At 32.0% G+C, this 19,341-nt stretch overlaps 5 protein-coding genes across 7 annotated transcripts; 2 read left to right on the plus strand and 3 right to left on the minus strand.

Moving 5' to 3' along the window:
* On the plus strand, positions 1 to 2,854 carry Pgs1 (Phosphatidylglycerophosphate synthase 1). The gene is made up of 8 exons (XM_076776040.1): positions 1 to 139; positions 529 to 730; positions 795 to 917; positions 1,017 to 1,294; positions 1,381 to 1,652; positions 1,764 to 2,003; positions 2,087 to 2,296; positions 2,373 to 2,854. The coding sequence occupies exons 1-8, from the start codon at positions 108 to 110 to the stop codon at positions 2,573 to 2,575; spliced, it is 1,560 nt and encodes a 519-aa protein (XP_076632155.1). The 5' UTR covers positions 1 to 107; the 3' UTR covers positions 2,576 to 2,854.
* Positions 2,855 to 2,869: 15 nt separating this feature from the next.
* On the minus strand, positions 2,870 to 6,383 carry Eif3b (eukaryotic translation initiation factor 3 subunit B). The gene is made up of 11 exons (XM_076776039.1): positions 6,202 to 6,383; positions 5,779 to 5,974; positions 5,241 to 5,553; positions 4,808 to 5,164; positions 4,585 to 4,727; positions 4,374 to 4,509; positions 4,102 to 4,297; positions 3,850 to 4,030; positions 3,532 to 3,772; positions 3,368 to 3,476; positions 2,870 to 3,285 (listed from the first exon to the last, which is right to left on the minus strand). Exons 1-11 carry the CDS (start codon positions 6,335 to 6,337, stop codon positions 3,185 to 3,187), a joined length of 2,109 nt encoding a protein of 702 aa, XP_076632154.1. The 5' UTR covers positions 6,338 to 6,383; the 3' UTR covers positions 2,870 to 3,184.
* A 2,134-nt stretch (positions 6,384 to 8,517) lies between these two features.
* Rps9 (ribosomal protein S9) lies at positions 8,518 to 10,376 on the minus strand. The gene is made up of 4 exons (XM_076776058.1): positions 10,275 to 10,376; positions 9,725 to 9,959; positions 9,335 to 9,521; positions 8,518 to 8,744 (listed from the first exon to the last, which is right to left on the minus strand). Exons 2-4 carry the CDS (start codon positions 9,945 to 9,947, stop codon positions 8,573 to 8,575), a joined length of 582 nt encoding a protein of 193 aa, XP_076632173.1. The 5' UTR covers positions 9,948 to 9,959; positions 10,275 to 10,376; the 3' UTR covers positions 8,518 to 8,572.
* Positions 10,377 to 11,505: 1,129 nt separating this feature from the next.
* On the plus strand, positions 11,506 to 14,532 carry LOC143347129 (mitochondrial glycine transporter). 3 transcript variants are annotated; one of them, XM_076776052.1, is made up of 7 exons: positions 11,507 to 11,616; positions 12,975 to 13,093; positions 13,180 to 13,264; positions 13,335 to 13,514; positions 13,637 to 13,808; positions 13,890 to 14,149; positions 14,238 to 14,532. In XM_076776052.1, the coding sequence occupies exons 1-7, from the start codon at positions 11,515 to 11,517 to the stop codon at positions 14,262 to 14,264; spliced, it is 945 nt and encodes a 314-aa protein (XP_076632167.1). In that variant the 5' UTR covers positions 11,507 to 11,514; the 3' UTR covers positions 14,265 to 14,532. The 3 variants fall into 3 exon arrangements, with proteins under 3 accessions (XP_076632169.1, XP_076632167.1, XP_076632168.1); XM_076776053.1 differs by lacking the exon at positions 11,507 to 11,616 and adding an exon at positions 11,633 to 11,801; XM_076776054.1 differs by lacking the exon at positions 14,238 to 14,532 and having other exon boundaries at positions 11,506 to 11,616; positions 13,637 to 13,804; positions 13,890 to 14,078.
* On the minus strand, positions 14,521 to 19,160 carry LOC143347128 (luc7-like protein 3). Its single transcript, XM_076776051.1, has 7 exons — positions 18,613 to 19,160; positions 18,243 to 18,491; positions 17,957 to 18,163; positions 17,722 to 17,883; positions 17,445 to 17,638; positions 17,248 to 17,339; positions 14,521 to 17,184 (listed from the first exon to the last, which is right to left on the minus strand). The coding sequence occupies exons 1-7, from the start codon at positions 18,715 to 18,717 to the stop codon at positions 17,111 to 17,113; spliced, it is 1,083 nt and encodes a 360-aa protein (XP_076632166.1). The 5' UTR covers positions 18,718 to 19,160; the 3' UTR covers positions 14,521 to 17,110.
* Between the last annotated feature and the right edge of the window lie 181 nt (positions 19,161 to 19,341).

Consider the following 19,341-nt stretch of genomic DNA (forward strand, 5'->3'; position numbering starts at 1 on the left):
CCGAGGTCTTGATTGCGCGCGTTACAGTTTTCTAATCGGGAGGGAAGGGTTCAGTTTGCGAATATAATCGTTTATATATTAATGATCTGTGATTTGAGGTATTACTCATGCACAGTGTGATTTTTAAAAACTTAAAACGGTGAGCAGAATACAAAGAATTCTTCAGAGATAAATAAACATACTTTAACCTTAATATATAAATTTCACGTAAAAAGGAGTAATGATTTTCTTGAACATTCGTCCAAATTTACGAAATATTAACAAGTTATTTGAATGAAATACAATCTACCAAAAATTATATTGATACTAATACAATTCTTGAACATAAAAATATTATTCGTAGTCGTGTTGATACAGTTTTGATTATATTCCGTTCAAATAGGTTGATTCAATATTTCATGAATGGAACTGACGCAATTTCTGTGTTTAAGTGTTCCATTATATTTATGCCTAGTTACACGTTACAAAATTTCGCAATTTGCCAGGTATGTTAAAGTATTATGTCTTTTTATCGAAATGAAATTCTAGGTTCCATACAAGGAAGCTGTTGATAAGTAGTCAAACAGAATTAAAATCCTCTTGTACAAATTCATCTGTAATGAGAAACATCACGCAGGTTGCTATAATAGATGAAGAAAAAATTGTTCAAGTCGACACAATGCAATCAGAATTGCACATTTTGTCTTGGTTATACAAAGCTGCACCGTGCTTTCCTATAAATGGATCTAAGGTAGAAACAAAAACCTTTTATCGAAGAAAGATATGGAATATTGCAATGATTATTTTCTTTTCAGATTAAGATCATTCACGAACCTAGTGTGTTTTATTCCACTCTCATAGAAAAGTGTAAAAATGCAAAGAAAAGAATAACCTTTGCATCCTTATATTTAGGCACGGGAAAATTAGAATCTGATTTAGTAAGAACGCTTAACAAATACCTTGTTGAATAAAAATATAAGAATACCGGTAATATTACAAAAGGGTTATCGAGCTTGATAAAATGTTTTTATGCATAGGTAAAAGCAATAGATCAAGTACTAAATATAAGTAATGGTAACGTAGAAGTTAAAATTTTATTGGATTTTATGAGAGGCACCAGAGGTAAATTGAATTCGTGTAAAATATTGGAAACTTTACTTAATGGAAAATATGGTCACTGTTGTCAGATTTTTCTCTACCATACACCTAAACTTCGAGGACTGTTAAAGATGATAATGCCAGATCGCTTTAATGAACTAGTAGGACTACAACACATGAAATTATATTTAATAGATAATGATATAATAATTAGCGGGTAATTGTCAATATCTTTTCTTCGTAGAAATATCTAACCACATAATTGTATGTCTGTAGAAATAACGTAAAGCAATTTTTTTTTAGAGCTAATCTTAGCAATGATTATTTTACGAACCGACAAGACCGTTATTTCGTAATTGACGATTGCAAGGAACTTTGCGATTTTTATAACGAACTAGTCGAAAGGGTAGGAGAATTTAGCTTTTTACTTCAACCAAATGGAACTACAGTATTAAATTCTGCTGCAAATGTTCATCCCTTTAAAGATCCCGCCATAAAGTTTATCGAAAAAGCCGCCGACAGCGTGAGAACATTTTTCCAAAAGGAATTTGAACGCTCTAATTTAGAAAATATAGGTATATATATTTTTATTTTAGACATACGTCTATGTACAGTTCTTTTATTTAATTATAGATACATTTATAAAGGAATAATTTGAAACAAGAATTTAATTTAAACTATTTTAGAAGAGAAAGTTTCGAATACAGATACTTGGGTCTTCCCCTTGATACAAATGGGTCAACTAAATATTCATCACGATAGTCATATAACGTTAAAACTCTTACAAACGGCACCACCGGGTACAACACTTAGATTAGCAACTGGCTATTTTAATTTAACTTCCGAATACAGTAATGCATTACTTCGAGATTGTCAAGGAACGTGTCACCTTTTAACAGCACATCCAACCGCCAATGGTTTCTTTCGTAAGTTAGTTTTGTAAAATCAAAGTCGTTGAAGAATTCATGGTCTTTTCAACTAATGTAAATAAAATAAATATCGTGTTTAGGTGCCAAAGGTATCGCTGGTGGCGTTCCAGCAGCATATACAAAAATAGAAAAATCATTTATCAAACATTGTAATCGCATGGGCCAACAAAAAAGAGTGACATTATGGGAATTTATTAGACCAGGATGGACGTACCACGCGAAAGGATTATGGTATTCTTTACCAGGTCAAGAAAAGCCTTGTCTTACACTCATTGGATCGCCTAATTTTGGTAACTTACATTAAACAAATTTAGAGAGCGAATAGTTACTGGGAATTAAAAATTATATATATACATATATAATTAGGTTACAGGTCAGTGAAAAAAGATTTAGAGACTCAGATTGCTGTGATGACGAAAAATCAAGAGCTACAAAATGAATTACAAAAAGAACACGAACGTTTATTTTCGAGCGCAAAGCCAGTAACAAAAAAAACATTTTTTGAACAAGATAGAATCCCGCCAACATGGATATGTGCCTTAGTGGTCTTATTTCGATATTATTTTTAAATAATACGTTATACCTGTGGAATGTCTGCTGTACGTAATTTAAATTATACTTAATTTATACAAGAACAGAATTAATATATAGTCATTTTTTTGACGATGCACGTACATGAATTAAAAAATGTGCTTCTAGTACAAAATGGAACTTTAAATGATCGACGAAGTTATTAATTTTCTGTTTATAATTAAGTGAAAAAATATAAATAAAAAAAAAACTAGATGTCCTTTACCGTTAATATATGTGATCGATTCTATAGATCGAGCTGTATGGGTTCGATAAATAAAAAGTACGTTGCGTGTGGTTATAATAATAATAATTATTTGTTGATTGACACACTATTCTGTATGGAACGTGATAAAACTTTATAGTACTATGATTGCGACGTTTTATACGAAACGTCGAAATAATGGAAGCAATTCCAATTAGAGTGCAGAAATGATATAAGAGAAACTGTTCATAACCACTTAGAATAGTCATTGTTCACTATTAGGAGTCACGATTAATGTGACTCTCGCAGATAATTGCTTCGATGACACTTTGCACAAATTACTGAATCGGTTTTGCACTAGAGATTTCCAAAAATGGCAGACAAGAAATTTTCTTCCACAGTTTTATTTATCGTCGAGAAAGAATATTTCTTCTTTGACGAAAAATTCGATCACTTCTTCCTCAACGTTCTTGGAATCGGAATCTAATTCATCAGTATCGATATCTGAAAAAAAAAATGGTTCTGACACTGCACTCTGAACATCTTGCATTTAAAGCTGAAAAAAATTGGTCATATTTATACGTACTATTACGTAATTCTAAACGTCGCTTTTTCTGGCTATTCCATTCTTCGATACGTTTCGAACGATATTCCTCGAATGATTTCATCGCTGCACAGCGTTTCTCAATCAATTCCTATAAAACAGTTTAGTTAGTAATATGCAATGTTGCCAATTAAAATTAAGCCTACCTTTGAAGCACGCGTTAATCGCATGCGATCTTTGCTCTCGAATTGCGCGGAATACTTCTTCAGATTTTTCTTAATTTCTTTAATTTGTTCTGGCGTCAATAACGTTGCCGGTCTCGGTCGCCACAGCAACTGATTAAATTGGTTTAGATTAACTCTTTTTAAGATACGACCTTGGAATGTCCATATCCAATATCCATTATCGACGCTAGTTTTCCAACTGGAAACTGCTGTCACAACATATCTGCAACGGAATACGTATTTGCGTAACTGTCACCATATAATTTACCTAACTGGTGAACTAAAAAAGTGTATGCTAACCGCCCGGTAGGGTCCCATTCCACATCTGAAGTTTGGTAATGATCGGTTGAATTCATAATGGTAAAATCATTAGTATCGATAAATTCTAAAGCTCCCGCCATGGTTGTCAATCCAGCAAGAACGATAAATTGTCCAGACGGCGACCAGAACAAATGATTGCAGGCTTTTTTCTCCAGTTTCTCTGTTAAATAAAACAAGTATTGTATAATACACGATACAATTATTTACGTTGACATTATTCATGAGACTTACTAAGAAGAGCAGGCTGATGGCCATATCGCACTTCGTAGAAGCTGACATTAACACTTGGAATCTCTCCATGAATGATAGCAAATTTGCTTCCAACAGGTTCCCAAGCGAATGCATGGATCGGTTCCTTTATTTCTACACTGTCGACCGGAATTTGTTTCTCTCTCATATGAAAGATTTCAAAATTGTATGACATACCCTGGTAACAACAGTAGAAATCATTATACGCGCAATGTATATTTTCTATCGTGTCCAAGAAATAGTCGATTAAATACCATGTACTTCTGTTCCGTTTTCTCTTTACGCTTGGCAAAACGATCAACTTTCACGCAAAGATAATCACCCGACTTTTGCCAATAAATCTTACAGTCAGCCACATTAAACAAGTTTTTGTTACGCGTTTCAATACGACTGAAATCATCAAATTGCAATAATTAATAATTTTATAACAAAGTAAACACATGGCGAAACAATTGAAATTATTACTTTGGAATTTCAAGAAGGGTGACTCTAGCTGGCACGTCTTTGTCTTCTGGTACCCAATAAGCAAGGACATTATCTGTCGGAGACCAACTGAAATCCCTGATTCCAGGGATTTTTATACTTTTCTTGTCCAACAATCCAAACGACTGTAACATTTATAATAAATAAATTTATCCAGATTTGAACGATTATATAATGCCGCGTAATGTGAAAAATAAAAACATACGGGTGTTTCGTAAACGCTCAAAATATCTTCTCCCATACGAGCAAGATATTTATCATCGTGTGACCAACGGAAAATAGGCCATACCGAAGAACCATCTGCGTAAAATGAACGTTTTTCCTTAACGGTAAGGATATCCCAAATGACAAGACGTTTCTGATCGGCACCAAGATCGGTTCGAGGTGTATATGTTACTAAATAACGTTCACAAGGTGAGAAATCAATACACTCGACACCCTTCTGATTGAACTTTGCTTTTTGCTCAAATTCTTGACCACCCCATAACGCGACACCTTGTTTGTGAAACGTTGACAAATACGTTCCTAATGGTGACCATTTAACGTACGTCTCCGTCCAACGCTGTCGGGAACATAATTTTTAAAGAACGAAAAATTAACAGTAAAACTAACCTAATCTAAAATGTATGGTAACTTACGGAACGATCTTCGATTAACGTTGGTTCAGGGGCGGAATTCAGCCACACCTGAACGGTAACGGAAGGACCATTTCCATAAAGTACACAAAATTGGTCGTAAGCATCTGGTTCTAAAAGATAATAGTGTAAATCTGTCGATGCTTTGAATGGCTGTGGTTTTGGTGGTTCCCACTCATCTGGAATTTCTTCAAATTTTTTGAAATCGGTAAATAAATTTACTTTAAACGTATGTAACTTGTCAATTTTGTAATTATTTACAGATTGAGCAGCTGCTAAAGCATTAAGAGGGTTACTATATTCTAGAAATATATACCTAGAATGAAATAAATTACGTATATTTCTAAATCTACAACAGATTCTGTATTAAGTATAAACTACTTGCACTGGAATTGATTCACTTTGACTAAACTATCAGTGGTAATATGAAACGAGCTAAAAGACGTTTCTATAGAAATTTTACACGCATCGTTTCCACTTTTGAAACAAAACGATTATTAATCATTCCAGTGCAAAAGTGTTAAAGAAATTGAAAACCCACCCTTTTGTATATCCGTTCTCATTTTTGGGATAGTATTGGTTTACTATCGTTCCAGATTTCCCTAAAATTTTGGTAATAACAGATTGAAGTTTCTCCAATCTCTCTGGTTCAACTTGGGGAACTCCATCGACAACAATAACCGATTCCACTCCATCTGTCTCCGACGGTTTTTGCTTCAAAATATCACCGAGGAGTTCTGCAAACGTAGAAACGTTAACATTTATCTCTTATTTGTAACAAAGTATTACCACAATTTCCACCATAACGTATATACTCAAATTTAACACTTTTCGTCGTTAGAAAAATAACATACTCGTGATTTTTAAGGTTAGGTTCGCGTGCCACATTTGCGACTATACGTAGCCATGCCTTCAATCATAACGCAGATTTTATCGAACGTCACTTGCGAAAGATTGCATTTACCTTCGTCGGTGATATCGTCAACAAATCCTTCGGGATCACTAAAATTTGGTTCCTCGTCATCGTTCAGTATATCGTCGTTATTTTTTAAAGAATCTTCGTTCTGAGGCGTTTTATCCACCAACGTTTTCTTCGCCATCTTGGAAACCTCTCACCTCGCGGAGTATCAACTGAAAATGGCAGCAAGTCGCCTATTTGCATTTGATGCAACCTTCGAGAGGTGGAAATGGTCAAAGTTATATCTATTAATTCGTACGAACGATACTGAGTACTGACCAATGTCAGTATCCGCACCTACTTTGATATTTTGAAACTCCAACGATCAGCATTGATTAACTTTCATGTAAAATAATAATAGCAAAACGTATTAAATATAATGCGACAAGTACGAATTTTATTTTACTTATTTTATTACCTAGATTTACGTTTAATGGCTAAACATTTAGATATACATAAGAGTGTTAGATGCAAAGGTCACATATAAGTCTCGATTTCTGATAAATATGTTTCAATGAATTTGAATAAACACGTTTTCAGGCTTGATCAGTGTTACCAAATGGTAGACTGCTGCCCACTCTGGCTGCTTGGTACGATTACATGTACCTACATATATTCGTACTTTCATCTTACCGCGATAAAATGTCCTATTTTATTGCAGTCAATTAATTTGTTTATATTAATCAAATTAAAATATTTACAATACAATATTCGTAATCGTTGTGGTATGCAATAATGTACAAAATATAAATTATACAAATATTATTCAATTGTAATTTCTTTAATTCCTGTAAAATGATGGGCACTTGAAAGATATTACGAAGTGTATATTTTTACACGTTAAGGTTATATTACAGACGAAATATGTGTATAGCTAATAGACTGGACATTCGATAGAACTTTCTCACGATACGAAGGTTCTATGCACAGAATTTACAGTATTCGTTACAAGATCACTATTCGTGACATTTTTTTTGGTTCTTTTATATTAGAAACGAGAATGTGATAGAATAAGAGCGCCAAATTAATAAACGCAAATATTTTCAACACTGTGTACCGAAAAGATGTTTTATATTTCTTTCTGTAATTTATGAAATAAATTACGATTACAAATTAATATTAAATATGTGTTATTTATTGTATATTGGATGAGCTATATTTATATATTTAATATTCATTATAATTCTGGTAAATTTCTTCTTTAAATGCAATTTTTTAAATTGCTACTTTTATTGCAGAGAACGATCTAATCTACTTAATTCTTATCTAATCAGACCTTTCTATACATTGTGGGGCATAATTTAATGTTCGATCATTTTGAGCATTATCAGTCGGAAAGTAAATTTGATTAACGAAAATTGAAAATGGAATCTAATAATCAATCCACGGAAAGAGTTTGGAATATGAACTCGAGACGTAGACTTAGACAAGAATTTAAGACTATTAACGAACTAATATTTGGTTGGGATAAATTTAATGCTATAGCGTTCCTTACTTTGGTTTGCCTTTTTTGTACTTGGTGCATAACATTTTTTGCAACATATACTCCAAATAAACTACACGAGGGTCACGAAGGTCATCAAATGGAACATTAAAAAGAACATTCAAATAATTTGTGCAATGCAAATTTTTAAGGGTATGTAAAGACCTCAATTAAACTTTTCCTATTTAGTAATTTACTCGTTCAGATTATTTGCGAAACCGTGTTACAATAACAATTACCACGAATTTAAATTAAAAGTTAATTATTGGTTAATTTAACATTCATATTACCGTTAAAATATATTTTAATTTTGTTTCTTTGTTTTCCAGTTTCAAAATACTGTGCATCATTATTTTATATTTTCAAAATTTCATTCATAAAATTCTACGAATTGTGCCAAAAATTATTCAACTGACCGCTAAATGGGGATGTTTTAACTTTAACTACGAAAAAGCTTTGTTATACAAATTAAAATATATATCTTGAAAATTGAAGTTAGTAAAATTGCATGGCACGGGGGCAACTGTGTTGCATCACTAGGGTTTCCTCCACACGTATATAGCAATCATTGGGAAATTATCTAATCTTCAAATTAGAAAGTATTATCGTATTTTACAATATAATCAGAGTATGAAAGCAGTCAAAGAAAAGAAAAATTTCGTAAATCCAAAAATGTCACGAATTGTAATTTTAACTATTTCAATATTTAAAAATACCAACTATACCTAATATTTCACGCATAGCGTTAGGAACTTTTATGCTACCAACTTCGAAAAGCTTAATGAAATCGAAGTTTGAAAGTTGAGGTCTTTTCTAATTAAGTTCAGTTATGCTTGTAATTCTTTTTAAATAATCAAGGTATACTTTTATTAAAGTATTACATCAAAATATGATTTAATCTTCTTCCTCCTCTGGGGCAGCTCCACCACTTCCCTTACGCAGATTCTTCCTCTTTACACGACCGGGTCTACCACCACCGAACGGAGACTTCAGCGAGAAGTCAATGTGTTTTTGTGAATCTAAACGTACGATGAAGGATGGAATGTTCACCACTTGTTTACGCACTCTGAAACAGTATATATATTTCATGTCCGACGCCCATGTTCTTCGATATCTTATATTTCTGAAACTTCAAAACACCATACAAAGAAGCTATATTTAATATACAAAGAGTATACCGATTATCGTTAATGCGTACAAATCCATTATTGCAACGACAGACATTAAGTGCCAGTATTCTGGCACTTAAGTGGCCTGACTGAAATAAAAACAGCTCTCAACATTTAATCTAATCAATTCAATAGCGGTGAAGATTCTTAAACATCGCAATTGCCCATCCATATTTAAAGTCATGTTTTTTTTAATATGTTGGACAATCAATCGGGCAAAAGGTTCGGATACCTGCAGTAGTCAAAAGACTATTATTTTCAAATTGTTCAAATATTTAACACAGGGCGAGAATACAAGCAAATATATAAAAAGAAAAGAAATCGATGTCTCCTGGGCATGAAACCAGAATAGTATTAGATAATTCTAATCTGGAGATTAATCAGGATTTTAATATTGCCTTAAAGATTAGAAATAATCTGCGTGTGATCAGATATTCCTTGCCCATTTTTTAAGGCGCGTTAAGCATCCACATTTCAAGGAACCTACCGAATGTGACGTTGACGAATGAGTACACGAGCATGATGAATAGACTTGGCAAGTCCCAATTTGAATACTTGAGTCTGGAGACGCCTCTCCAAGAAATCTTCAATCTTCAAACCAAGAACGTAATCAAGTTTCATATGACTCTCGCCCAATACACCGATTCTTACCAAACGACGTAAAAGAGCATTTCCTAATAAATACAGATTTTGGTTAAAAAACAGTAAAAGCATATAAAGTAAAATACTAGTCTATTGTTTAATCAGTACGAACAACACGTCATCAAAAATTATCAGACAAGAGGTGTCAGAAAGTAATGTATGTATCATCAGTATTTTTATGTTAAACAAGTTTGGCTATCGGAACAAGTTAATATAAAATTTATTTCAACAATACCTTCGAACAAACGTTTAGGATCCTTTTCTTCTAACGTGAGAAGCTCACGAGCAGCTTTTCTGATATTTGCCAGAGTGTATTTAACTCTCCACACTTCTCGTTTATTACGAAGACCATATTCACCAATAATTCGTAATTCCTGATCTAGACGAGCCTTTTCATAAGGTCTCCTAGGCGTAACGTAAGTCTTTGAGAAGACCGACGGAATTCGTCCGTTTACCATTTTGTGCCGTCGCTATTGAATATAGATTTAATAATAAATATAAATACGTTTCATCAACATCTAATATTATTTCATGCAGAAAGTTTGAACTCATGTATGATAATTATAGTTATTGAATCAGTGTAATATTGTATTTTAATGTAAAGTAAAAAATTAATGAGCACGTGGTGGAATCACAAATTTGGTTATGAGATGCTACAAATTCGACGACAAATGTTATTTCGATTCAAGCATTTTTTAAATAAATGTATTCTACTAGCAATGTTCAGAATATTTCGTACTTAAATAGAAATAAATCATAGAAATTTTCGGGAGTTTTTAACTTACTCAGCTGCACAAGGAGGACAACCGCGCTACGTTACACTTGGAAAAGAAATGGCCGATTCTACCACGCGGAAATGAATTTGTGAAGCGAATGCAGCGCTCGTTCCGGAAGTTCGAACTATTCTAAAGTAGCGCGTTTTTCGATAAAAGCAATATAATTCTACATGTTTCCACTGAACTAATACCAGAGTTCGACACATTTTAGATTGATTCGTAAACTATCTTTAATGTACATTTTATACATAAATTCATTGATAAATTAGTATCTATTAAGAAATTTTTTAAACCAACATTCAGATGAACAGATGAAAATTTATTTTTGATCAAGTCTGATTCATTACATTGAAGATAAAAACATTATTTTATTTGTATCTATTTTTTGAACGACTACTATTTAAAATGAAATTTTGAATACTTTTGTTTTAAGTTTTATCTATTTCAGACAATCCATATGTATGTACAAATTACTGATAATCGTTTCTAATAGAGAAATCCAATTATAGATTTGATACAAACAATACGTCATTGGTTATATACGATCACGTACATGCATACATACATACTAATCAACGACAAATATCAAAAGAGTATTAACTTGAACACAATGGATTTGCAGCAGTAAATGATAACGAAAAATTTTATCAGTCACGTTATTTTTTCACTATCATCGATAACCCTTGTGTTATTGGTGTGTTTTTATTACGTACGAAATACGTGTTTTTACAATTATATTTATATTGTGTAAGAATCACAAGTAAATAATTATAAAATTATAAATAAATAAAAATAAATACGAATCGAACGCGATGACATAAATTTTTGGTTTCTAATATTCTTAGTTCTAACCTAATTAAAATGTTTAGGAGGAGATTTTGTCCAAAAACCTAACCCATATATATATATACATATATATGTCGATATTTTTTTTAGTAATTATAAGCAATTGTACCATTATTGTAAAAAATTATGAAGACATATGTATACGTATTATTTATAAATAACTACTTTGTATTTTAATCTTTTTGTTAGATTAAAAAATATAATATAATGAATTCCGTAAAATAAACAGTTTTATAAACAATTAAATTTTGTATTAAATAAGTCTATTTTACTTTATTAAACGGATACATATTACAATCGTTGAAATCAACACGTACAACAAATAATGTTTTGTTATTTATATATATTTAGATTGACCATGTAATGAAACAAGTCACGTTTTGCATTAAGTCACGTTTAATTCATGTTTCAGTTTGATATTATTGGACTTTTTGCTCGAGTATGTTTTGATATGCAGGGTTATTCCGTTGACCCCAAAAGTGGTGAAACGAAGATAAGAGAAGATGTAAGTAGCTGTCACGTTTTCAATGTACTCAGTATCTTACTGACACTAAACGCAGTATTAAGAAAGAAAGGTGTATCCTTGGTTGCATGGTTTACTAAGAAAAAGTTCAATTTATTGCAATTCCACATATATTTATTTTCCAAGCTTCCAGTACATTTTGTATCATCATGGAGGCTTTAGGAATTGTAAGTATCTCAGCCTTAATAATTCTGAGATATAAATCCTTCTGTACTATAATATTCATAATGTAAGGTTTTAATAACACGAATTGATCAAATTAATAGAATCATAGACATGGATAAAACTATAAATATTCCGTGGTATTACTCCATCCGACAAACTTTAATTGCATCGAAAGATATTATTTTTCAAATAAAATTCTTTAAAATATTTCACGTTTTCTTTGATTAATTTGACAATAAAAAATACTAAAATGATTAATTGGTATTTCAATTATATTAAATAAAATTTATTTCCCAAAAATGGAATATCGAACGAAACAAAAATAGTATTAGTATTTGAGTAAGAAATACCTCTAATTATAAGAGGTGTAGTAGGAGGATGGATGATATACATGGAGCTGTATCCACCACATAGTATCGCATGCGTTCGTTTGCATTATGAGTTTGCGAGTTTGATGTCCCAAATTTACAAGTATAAGCTGAAAAAAAAAATAAAAAATTATCTATTCTACGACTGTTACAAACATTAAACTATCATAAAATTAAATGCACTTACAGTTTCAAAAAATTTTAATAAAACGAAGAACGAAATTCGATAGAAATCCATTCTTTCTCCTGACATAGTTTTATATTTCGGAATTATTTATATTATGAAAATAATTTTCTAGTTATATTAAATTAATAAGATATTAAAATATAGAAATTATTATTGTTTTATAATATTAGAATGTAACAGATTATTATGTAAATGCAAATATTGAAGTTGTTCTATGAAATACAGTCAATTCTAGTTCACTACATGTATGTTATTCAACTTAATTGACAAGTAGCATATATAATTAGTACATCATGCGTTTAAGAAAGAATAAATTATTCTCATAATTAACGATAACCCATGGAACTCCATTCTGTAGATAATGACTATATTGACCTTTTAAATAAAATTTATAACTCACGAGAGCAAACTCGTGCAAGATAATATGTAATCATATATTTATTGCAATGTTAGCTACTGGTGTATCAACATCTACATATTTCATTATACAATGTTTTTAAAAATATATTCTTTATCTTTACAAATGAAACAAATGTAGAATTATTCGTATAACCAGATCTTTCAAATATTTTATAGGGGGAATATAATTTAATAAAAAAAATGTTTTATATTCTTTTTAGTATCCCATTTTGAAGTCTTTTCTCGCGGGATCAGTGTCTGGTACCTTTTCAACTATTTTATTTCAACCATTGGATCTTATCAAAACAAGACTTCAAAGTAGAGTAGATCTTCAACTTGAGTAAGTGGAAAATAAAAGATTCCGAATTTTCTAATCATTTTATGTCAAATTGATTTCATTCGATATCACGTTTTTTTTTTAATTAGTTCTTCGAACAGAGGAACAGTCAACACAATAATCCACATAATTAAAAAAGAAAATGTGTTTGGACTCTGGAGGGGTATGACTCCGGTAAGAATTTAACAATCGCTGAATTTAATCGCGTTAAAAAGGAACACTGATTAAAAACATTTCTTTTCAGTCCATAACCAGAGTTATTCCTGGCGTTGGATTATATTTTTCATCGATACATTGGTTAAAACACACATTCCATTTAAAAGATCCACTTACACCTACAGAAGCCATGTTATTAGGTGTTACAGCAAGATCTACGTCTGGAGCCTTCTTAATCCCGATAACAGTAGTAAAAACTCGTTTCGAAGTATGTACAGTCATTATCAATATGTTTACATTTCTTATATTGTACGGAATAAAAAACATACAGCATTCTAATTACAAATTGCATGGGAATGGACAGTTTTAGTACTGGTAATCATTTTACAGAGTGACGTTTATAAATACAACAGCATAAGAGAAGCATTGAAATTAATTTACAAGCAGGAAGGGGTGCGAGGTCTTTCAAGCGGATTAGTACCGACCTTATTAAGAGACGCTCCCTTTAGCGGTCTTTATCTCATGTTTTATACTCAATTGAAAAATATTGTCGTGGAAGCAAGTAATAATTTCTATTAAGATACAGAATACTTAAAACTTTTCTACGACAGCCGATAATTTTTGATAAACATTCAATTTTCAGATTTACCGCGCGCCAAATCATCAGTCACGATTCATTTTAGCTGTGGAATACTAGCAGGAATATTTGCTTCTATCGTAACACAACCTGCCGATGTAATCAAAACGAAAATGCAATTATACCCGAGCGAATTTAGAGGCGTTCGTAGTGCAATTTTTAGGGTTTATAAGAAATATGGAATGTTGGGATATTTCAAAGGCATTGTACCGCGAATGTTGAGAAGGACATTAGTGACTGCCATGGCTTGGACTGTATATGAAGAGGTACCATAATTTCTCGTATCTTTTGCGTTTTTATTGTTAAGACAATTTTAAAACAGATCATACTGATTAAATAATATATTACTTTTAGGTTACAAAGAGTATGGGGCTTAAATAAAATCTTCTCTACTCAATGATATGTAAATCGTTAATATGAGATTGATTGATTATTGAACAATTCACGCACAGCAAAGTGAATGTCACTCGACTAAATATTTACACTCGATGTACAGTATTTTAATTTGTACAAAGACGATTTGATTATAGCAGAAAATTGTATTATAGCAAATATTTCTACTATGTAACAGTATTTGGATAGAGTATCCTATCGCTTAGTAATTATTAATGTATATACTTATTTAATAAATTATACAATTTGTTCACTATTGTACGTTATTATACAATGTCATTGATTTATCATTGATGGGTTCTGATTATTCAAGAAATATTTGCATGTTTCTTTTTTTTCTTTTTTTTTTTTTTAAATAACCTGATACTTTCATTGTAGTACTGTTTTATTAATTTCAATTAACAATCTTACGAGTATTACAATGCAAATTATAGATAATTTACCTTAATGTCTTTTTATATATATATATATACAGACAGCCTAAAATAACATTTGCATCAAATATGAATAAATTGCTAATAAATTTGTTTTAAATATATTCTGATGGTGTGACATAACGTTGATAACGATAATTACGAATCGAATTTCAAGAAACCTGATTTTCTGTAATTTATTTAAAGGTAGCGCGATGCGATGAAAAGTAATTTAGACGCAGTTGTATAAAAATCACGATTTGTTTGAATTTGTAGATTATGCAAAATCTTTACCTTAATATTATATTAAGCAGTGTGCAAGTGAGCCTGTTGCATTGGTTATATCCCCATGGTATGTCTTCTTCTGTCTGAAAATAGACAACATAATTTTTAGAAATTATGATTTCATTACCTCTTTCTTCTCATATTAATTCTGATCGTTACCAAACACCTAGATAATGTATTTGTATATATTATTTATTAACCTTGTCTTAATATACGAATTAAAAAAAAAAATATATATGTCATACTTCTGTCAGCTACATGTGTGGAAAAGCAGATAATAAATTAAGAATTATGACCATCTTTGGTTGTGACATTGGAAACAAAAGGAATAACTTCTTAATTTGCCTAAGGTTTGAATGAGAATGACTAAATTATTGATTTCGTTAAAATTTTTATAGATAATTATAACGAATATATTAACTTATTAATTCTATTGATGAATTGTTTTAATGTTTCTTATGCTGATACCAACCAAACCTAGTTCAACGTTTCTTATTCTACAGTACATAAAATAAAACATATTTTAATATCGAATGAATATATTTGCACTAAATATAATATTATGTATAAGGTATATAAGGTATATTAAGATAATGAAATAAAAATGAAATGAAAACGATGACTTGAAACGTAACAATTCAAACTGAAACAGCAAATATCCATCGATCGTTTTTCAAAACTAGAATTTCTTTCATCCCAATGTAACAATACAAGACGATTCTTTATTTAAAGCTATTATTTTTGTGTTTCGCTTTTCTGTCTAGTTGGTTCAAAAAGCAGATTATTTAATGTGTGAAGGATTTATTATGAGCGAACACGAGTCACACAAATGTAGTACGCGCGCAAAGTATGAGTCTTCTATCAAGCCGAAACGAAGGACACGACAAAAGAATGAGTCAAAGATATGATTAAGAGGGGATTTCCTGGGAGCACCATACAAATACATGATTCCATGTGACCTGTCATCAACCTTTAAATCGACGTACTATTTCACGCTAAGAGTTACGACTACCCAATTAGACAAATTTGATTGAGCTTCGCCCATGTCCTGTCTTTCAAAACTAAAAATAACGGAGAAAAAATGCATGCAAAGGAAAGAAGAGTATATTATTCGGTGTACATGATACATATTCCTTGAACTTTCTATTTATAAAGTTCGGAAGAAAACACATATACCGATGCGACTATATGCCAACATATAAGCCCAATTTTTTTTTACCGCTTCGTCGATTGTAGTCTAACGGCTGTTAAATAAATAGTTTTTTTTTTTACATCTCTGGACTATACACGCAGATACATTATCTCAATCCTATATCAAATATCTTCCCTGACTAATTAGTAGACACATCGTTCGGCTTTAAACTGAGTATGCTCCAATAAATAGCAATCAGGGAATAAGGAAAGTAAGAGCAGGAGTTTGTTATTGTAACTAAGCACTCAAGTATCGCTCCAAAATAAAGATCACCGTTTTCAAAATATCTAAACTTTCCTAATAAAAGGACATGTTTGGTATTATCATTCCGATATAAATACCTCAGAAATGCGTAGTAGAAGCTAGGATTGTATAGTCACAGTCACACAGGGCACTGTTGTGGCAGGTCTACGGAAGTAGGCACTGTTTCCTCCACTAAACCACTAATTTCTTTTCGACAAAAAAGCTATGCAGTCGTTGAAATTATATAATTGATTTACCCTATGAAGACATTATACCGATCAAAGCAAGCATAGGTATACCTTCTCCTATCTTGCTCTGTAGACAATATCTATAATACTACATGATAAAAATACCTTTCGTATGGGAACGACTTTTACTACTCCTTGCTCGACATTACCTCGATGCACCTTTTTTCAGTAATATGTTACATAGAACAAGCTCGTCACTTTGAAAATTAAACGCTGTACGATCAGGTCCATATGAAATTTAGTAAGAGTGTTTCTCCGATTAATAGGCAGGACCAGAGACTGGCTCGCTGTGACTATGCCGTTCTTCAAAATTACAGATAATTATCATGTATATATTATGTGCATCTAATGAAACTCACCTGGTAAAGAACCTGTACAGTAATTGAGACGAATATGGTATATTGTTTAGTGCATACCTGGCTTACTTCTCACTCACTAACCAATCAAGAGTAGTTACTTGTGACTTCGACTTCTAGATCGATGGCGACGACGGTTATGATGACTTGAGCTCCGATGATCACGATTTGCTGAAAACATAAAGCATACTTTTGCAATAACTTGAATTTCGCGATGATAAAATTATTATTTACCTTTATCTCGAGCATGACGTCGATGGTTATCATCATCTCGATGTCTATCATGTTTATCTCTTGATCTGCTCCTACTTCTGTGTCCAGAATTTCTAAATACAATTAGCATTATGAAATAGTTGTTAAATTTTTTTTATTTAAGAAAATATATATATACTCAGACGACAACTAAATGACAAATACAATAAATAATTTACCTGTGACTGCCGGAATCATGCCTGGCTTTATCATCGTCATTACGTCGACGTCGTTTATCTCTTTCTCTGTCACGATCTCTATCTCTGTCTCCGTCTCTTCTTCGCCTATCAAGTTCCTCGTTCGCGCGTGCTCTTTGCTTTCGGTCTTCCTCTCTTCTTTGTTCTTTCTCATCTCTGGCTTTTTCACGTTTACTCTATAAACATATTTACATAATGTTTAACAACTTGAAATGTTCAAAAGTACGTAAAATGTTTCGTATTATAAATACGAAATTACCATGATTTCTTGAAGAGCACTTTTTAATCTGGCATATCCAACATGTTGTTTTCCCATTAAATGATCGTCAATTCGTTGTTGAGCATCGCCAACAATAAGAAACGCGCCGCATACATCGCACACTTCCATTTGTTTTTCCTGAGCAGCGGCTAGTTCAGCAGTCTAAAATAAATCAATATTATAGACTCTATGTTCTCTCATTAAGATATATTACATTTTATACTACGATATTTACTTGATTATAATGACTATTGTCGTTTGATTTTCTGAGTGTTTCTCGTTCTTCTTTCAATTGATCGCATAATCTCATTAGGCCCTGTGCTTGTTCCACATTTCCTTGTATGCCGCTTTGTTCCGCCTCTTCTACCAGTTTATTAATCTTTTCGGTTAAAAGAGCAATTTGTTCTTCGTTCCTTTGAGTTTGCGCCGGCGTTAAAGTAGGCTAAATACACACAAATATTTATTAATCTTTCTGTTGTTATTTCAACAGCAATGCAATAAAATTACAAAAGTATTCTTACTGCTTCCGTTCTTCCTATAAGAGCTAACCGTTGCTTTCCCTTTATTATCTTTCTTTCGACCTCGTTCAACATGCTTTGACAAAATCTAATAAATTCATCCTCGTACTGTTGTTTTCTGTATGAGTACGGCGCCTTCTCGAACAATTCTCTGGCCTCGTCGTCGTGTACGCGGGAACACGCACCCAAATCAGCTCTTGTATTAACAAACAGATCGTGCGGGCAAAATTTTACCAAATACAGTTTGCAAAACTGAAACGCACAAATTGATAATATTTTAACATTACGAGAAATGGAACTAAGCTGCAACGCTTGGAAATGCGAATATATTAACGACTGCATAGTTGAAATAACAACATTTACAAGGACGTACCTCTGGATCTTCCCAATTAAGTTCTTTGGGCTTTTCATTAGGAAGAACGTTTCTATTTCTTCCCATAAGTTCGTCGAGTAACGCAGCAGCAGCAGCAGCAGCCATATTCCAAAATTCTTCGTATCAAATGTCGTTTGTCAAGAGTATACTAAATTCACCGATAACTATCGGGCAAATACTACAGAAAATATATTGTACGTTGTTTGTTTTTCACGTGAAAGAATCTGCGGGCGACGAAACGATGCAAATCAATGCGAAAACGAGACAAATCCACGCGAACACTAAGAGACACGAACGGTGTGACGATACTTAAGTTCTAACCCCGAAGTTTTTCACTTCGGAAGGCGGTAGTGTAGCAAACAATATGGCGGCGCCTTATGCATCAAAAGAACGTGGAAAGGAACAATCGAAACCATAAATTTGTACACGTTCAATTTAATAAACAACGAATACTAAATAAATCATGGCTCCTTTTATGTTTCTGTCAACTATTTTTCGAATTGACTTAATGTTAATGTTATTGAAAGAGAAAAAAAATACGATAACACGAATTTATCCATGCGTTGTGTAGTAACTGCACTTACTACGTGATATAAAATGCAACATTAATATCCTTCTTTGTATCAATATGAATATACATACACCTACAAGCTTCTAGATTTGGTACTATTTTTTAAATAATTGCATTTTTAATTACGTTTAACTCAAGTAAATAAATTCAATATATTA

The sequence above is a fragment of the Colletes latitarsis genome, chromosome 10 (genome assembly GCF_051014445.1).
Source record: "Colletes latitarsis isolate SP2378_abdomen chromosome 10, iyColLati1, whole genome shotgun sequence".
Classification (NCBI taxonomy): Eukaryota; Metazoa; Arthropoda; class Insecta; order Hymenoptera; family Colletidae; genus Colletes; species Colletes latitarsis.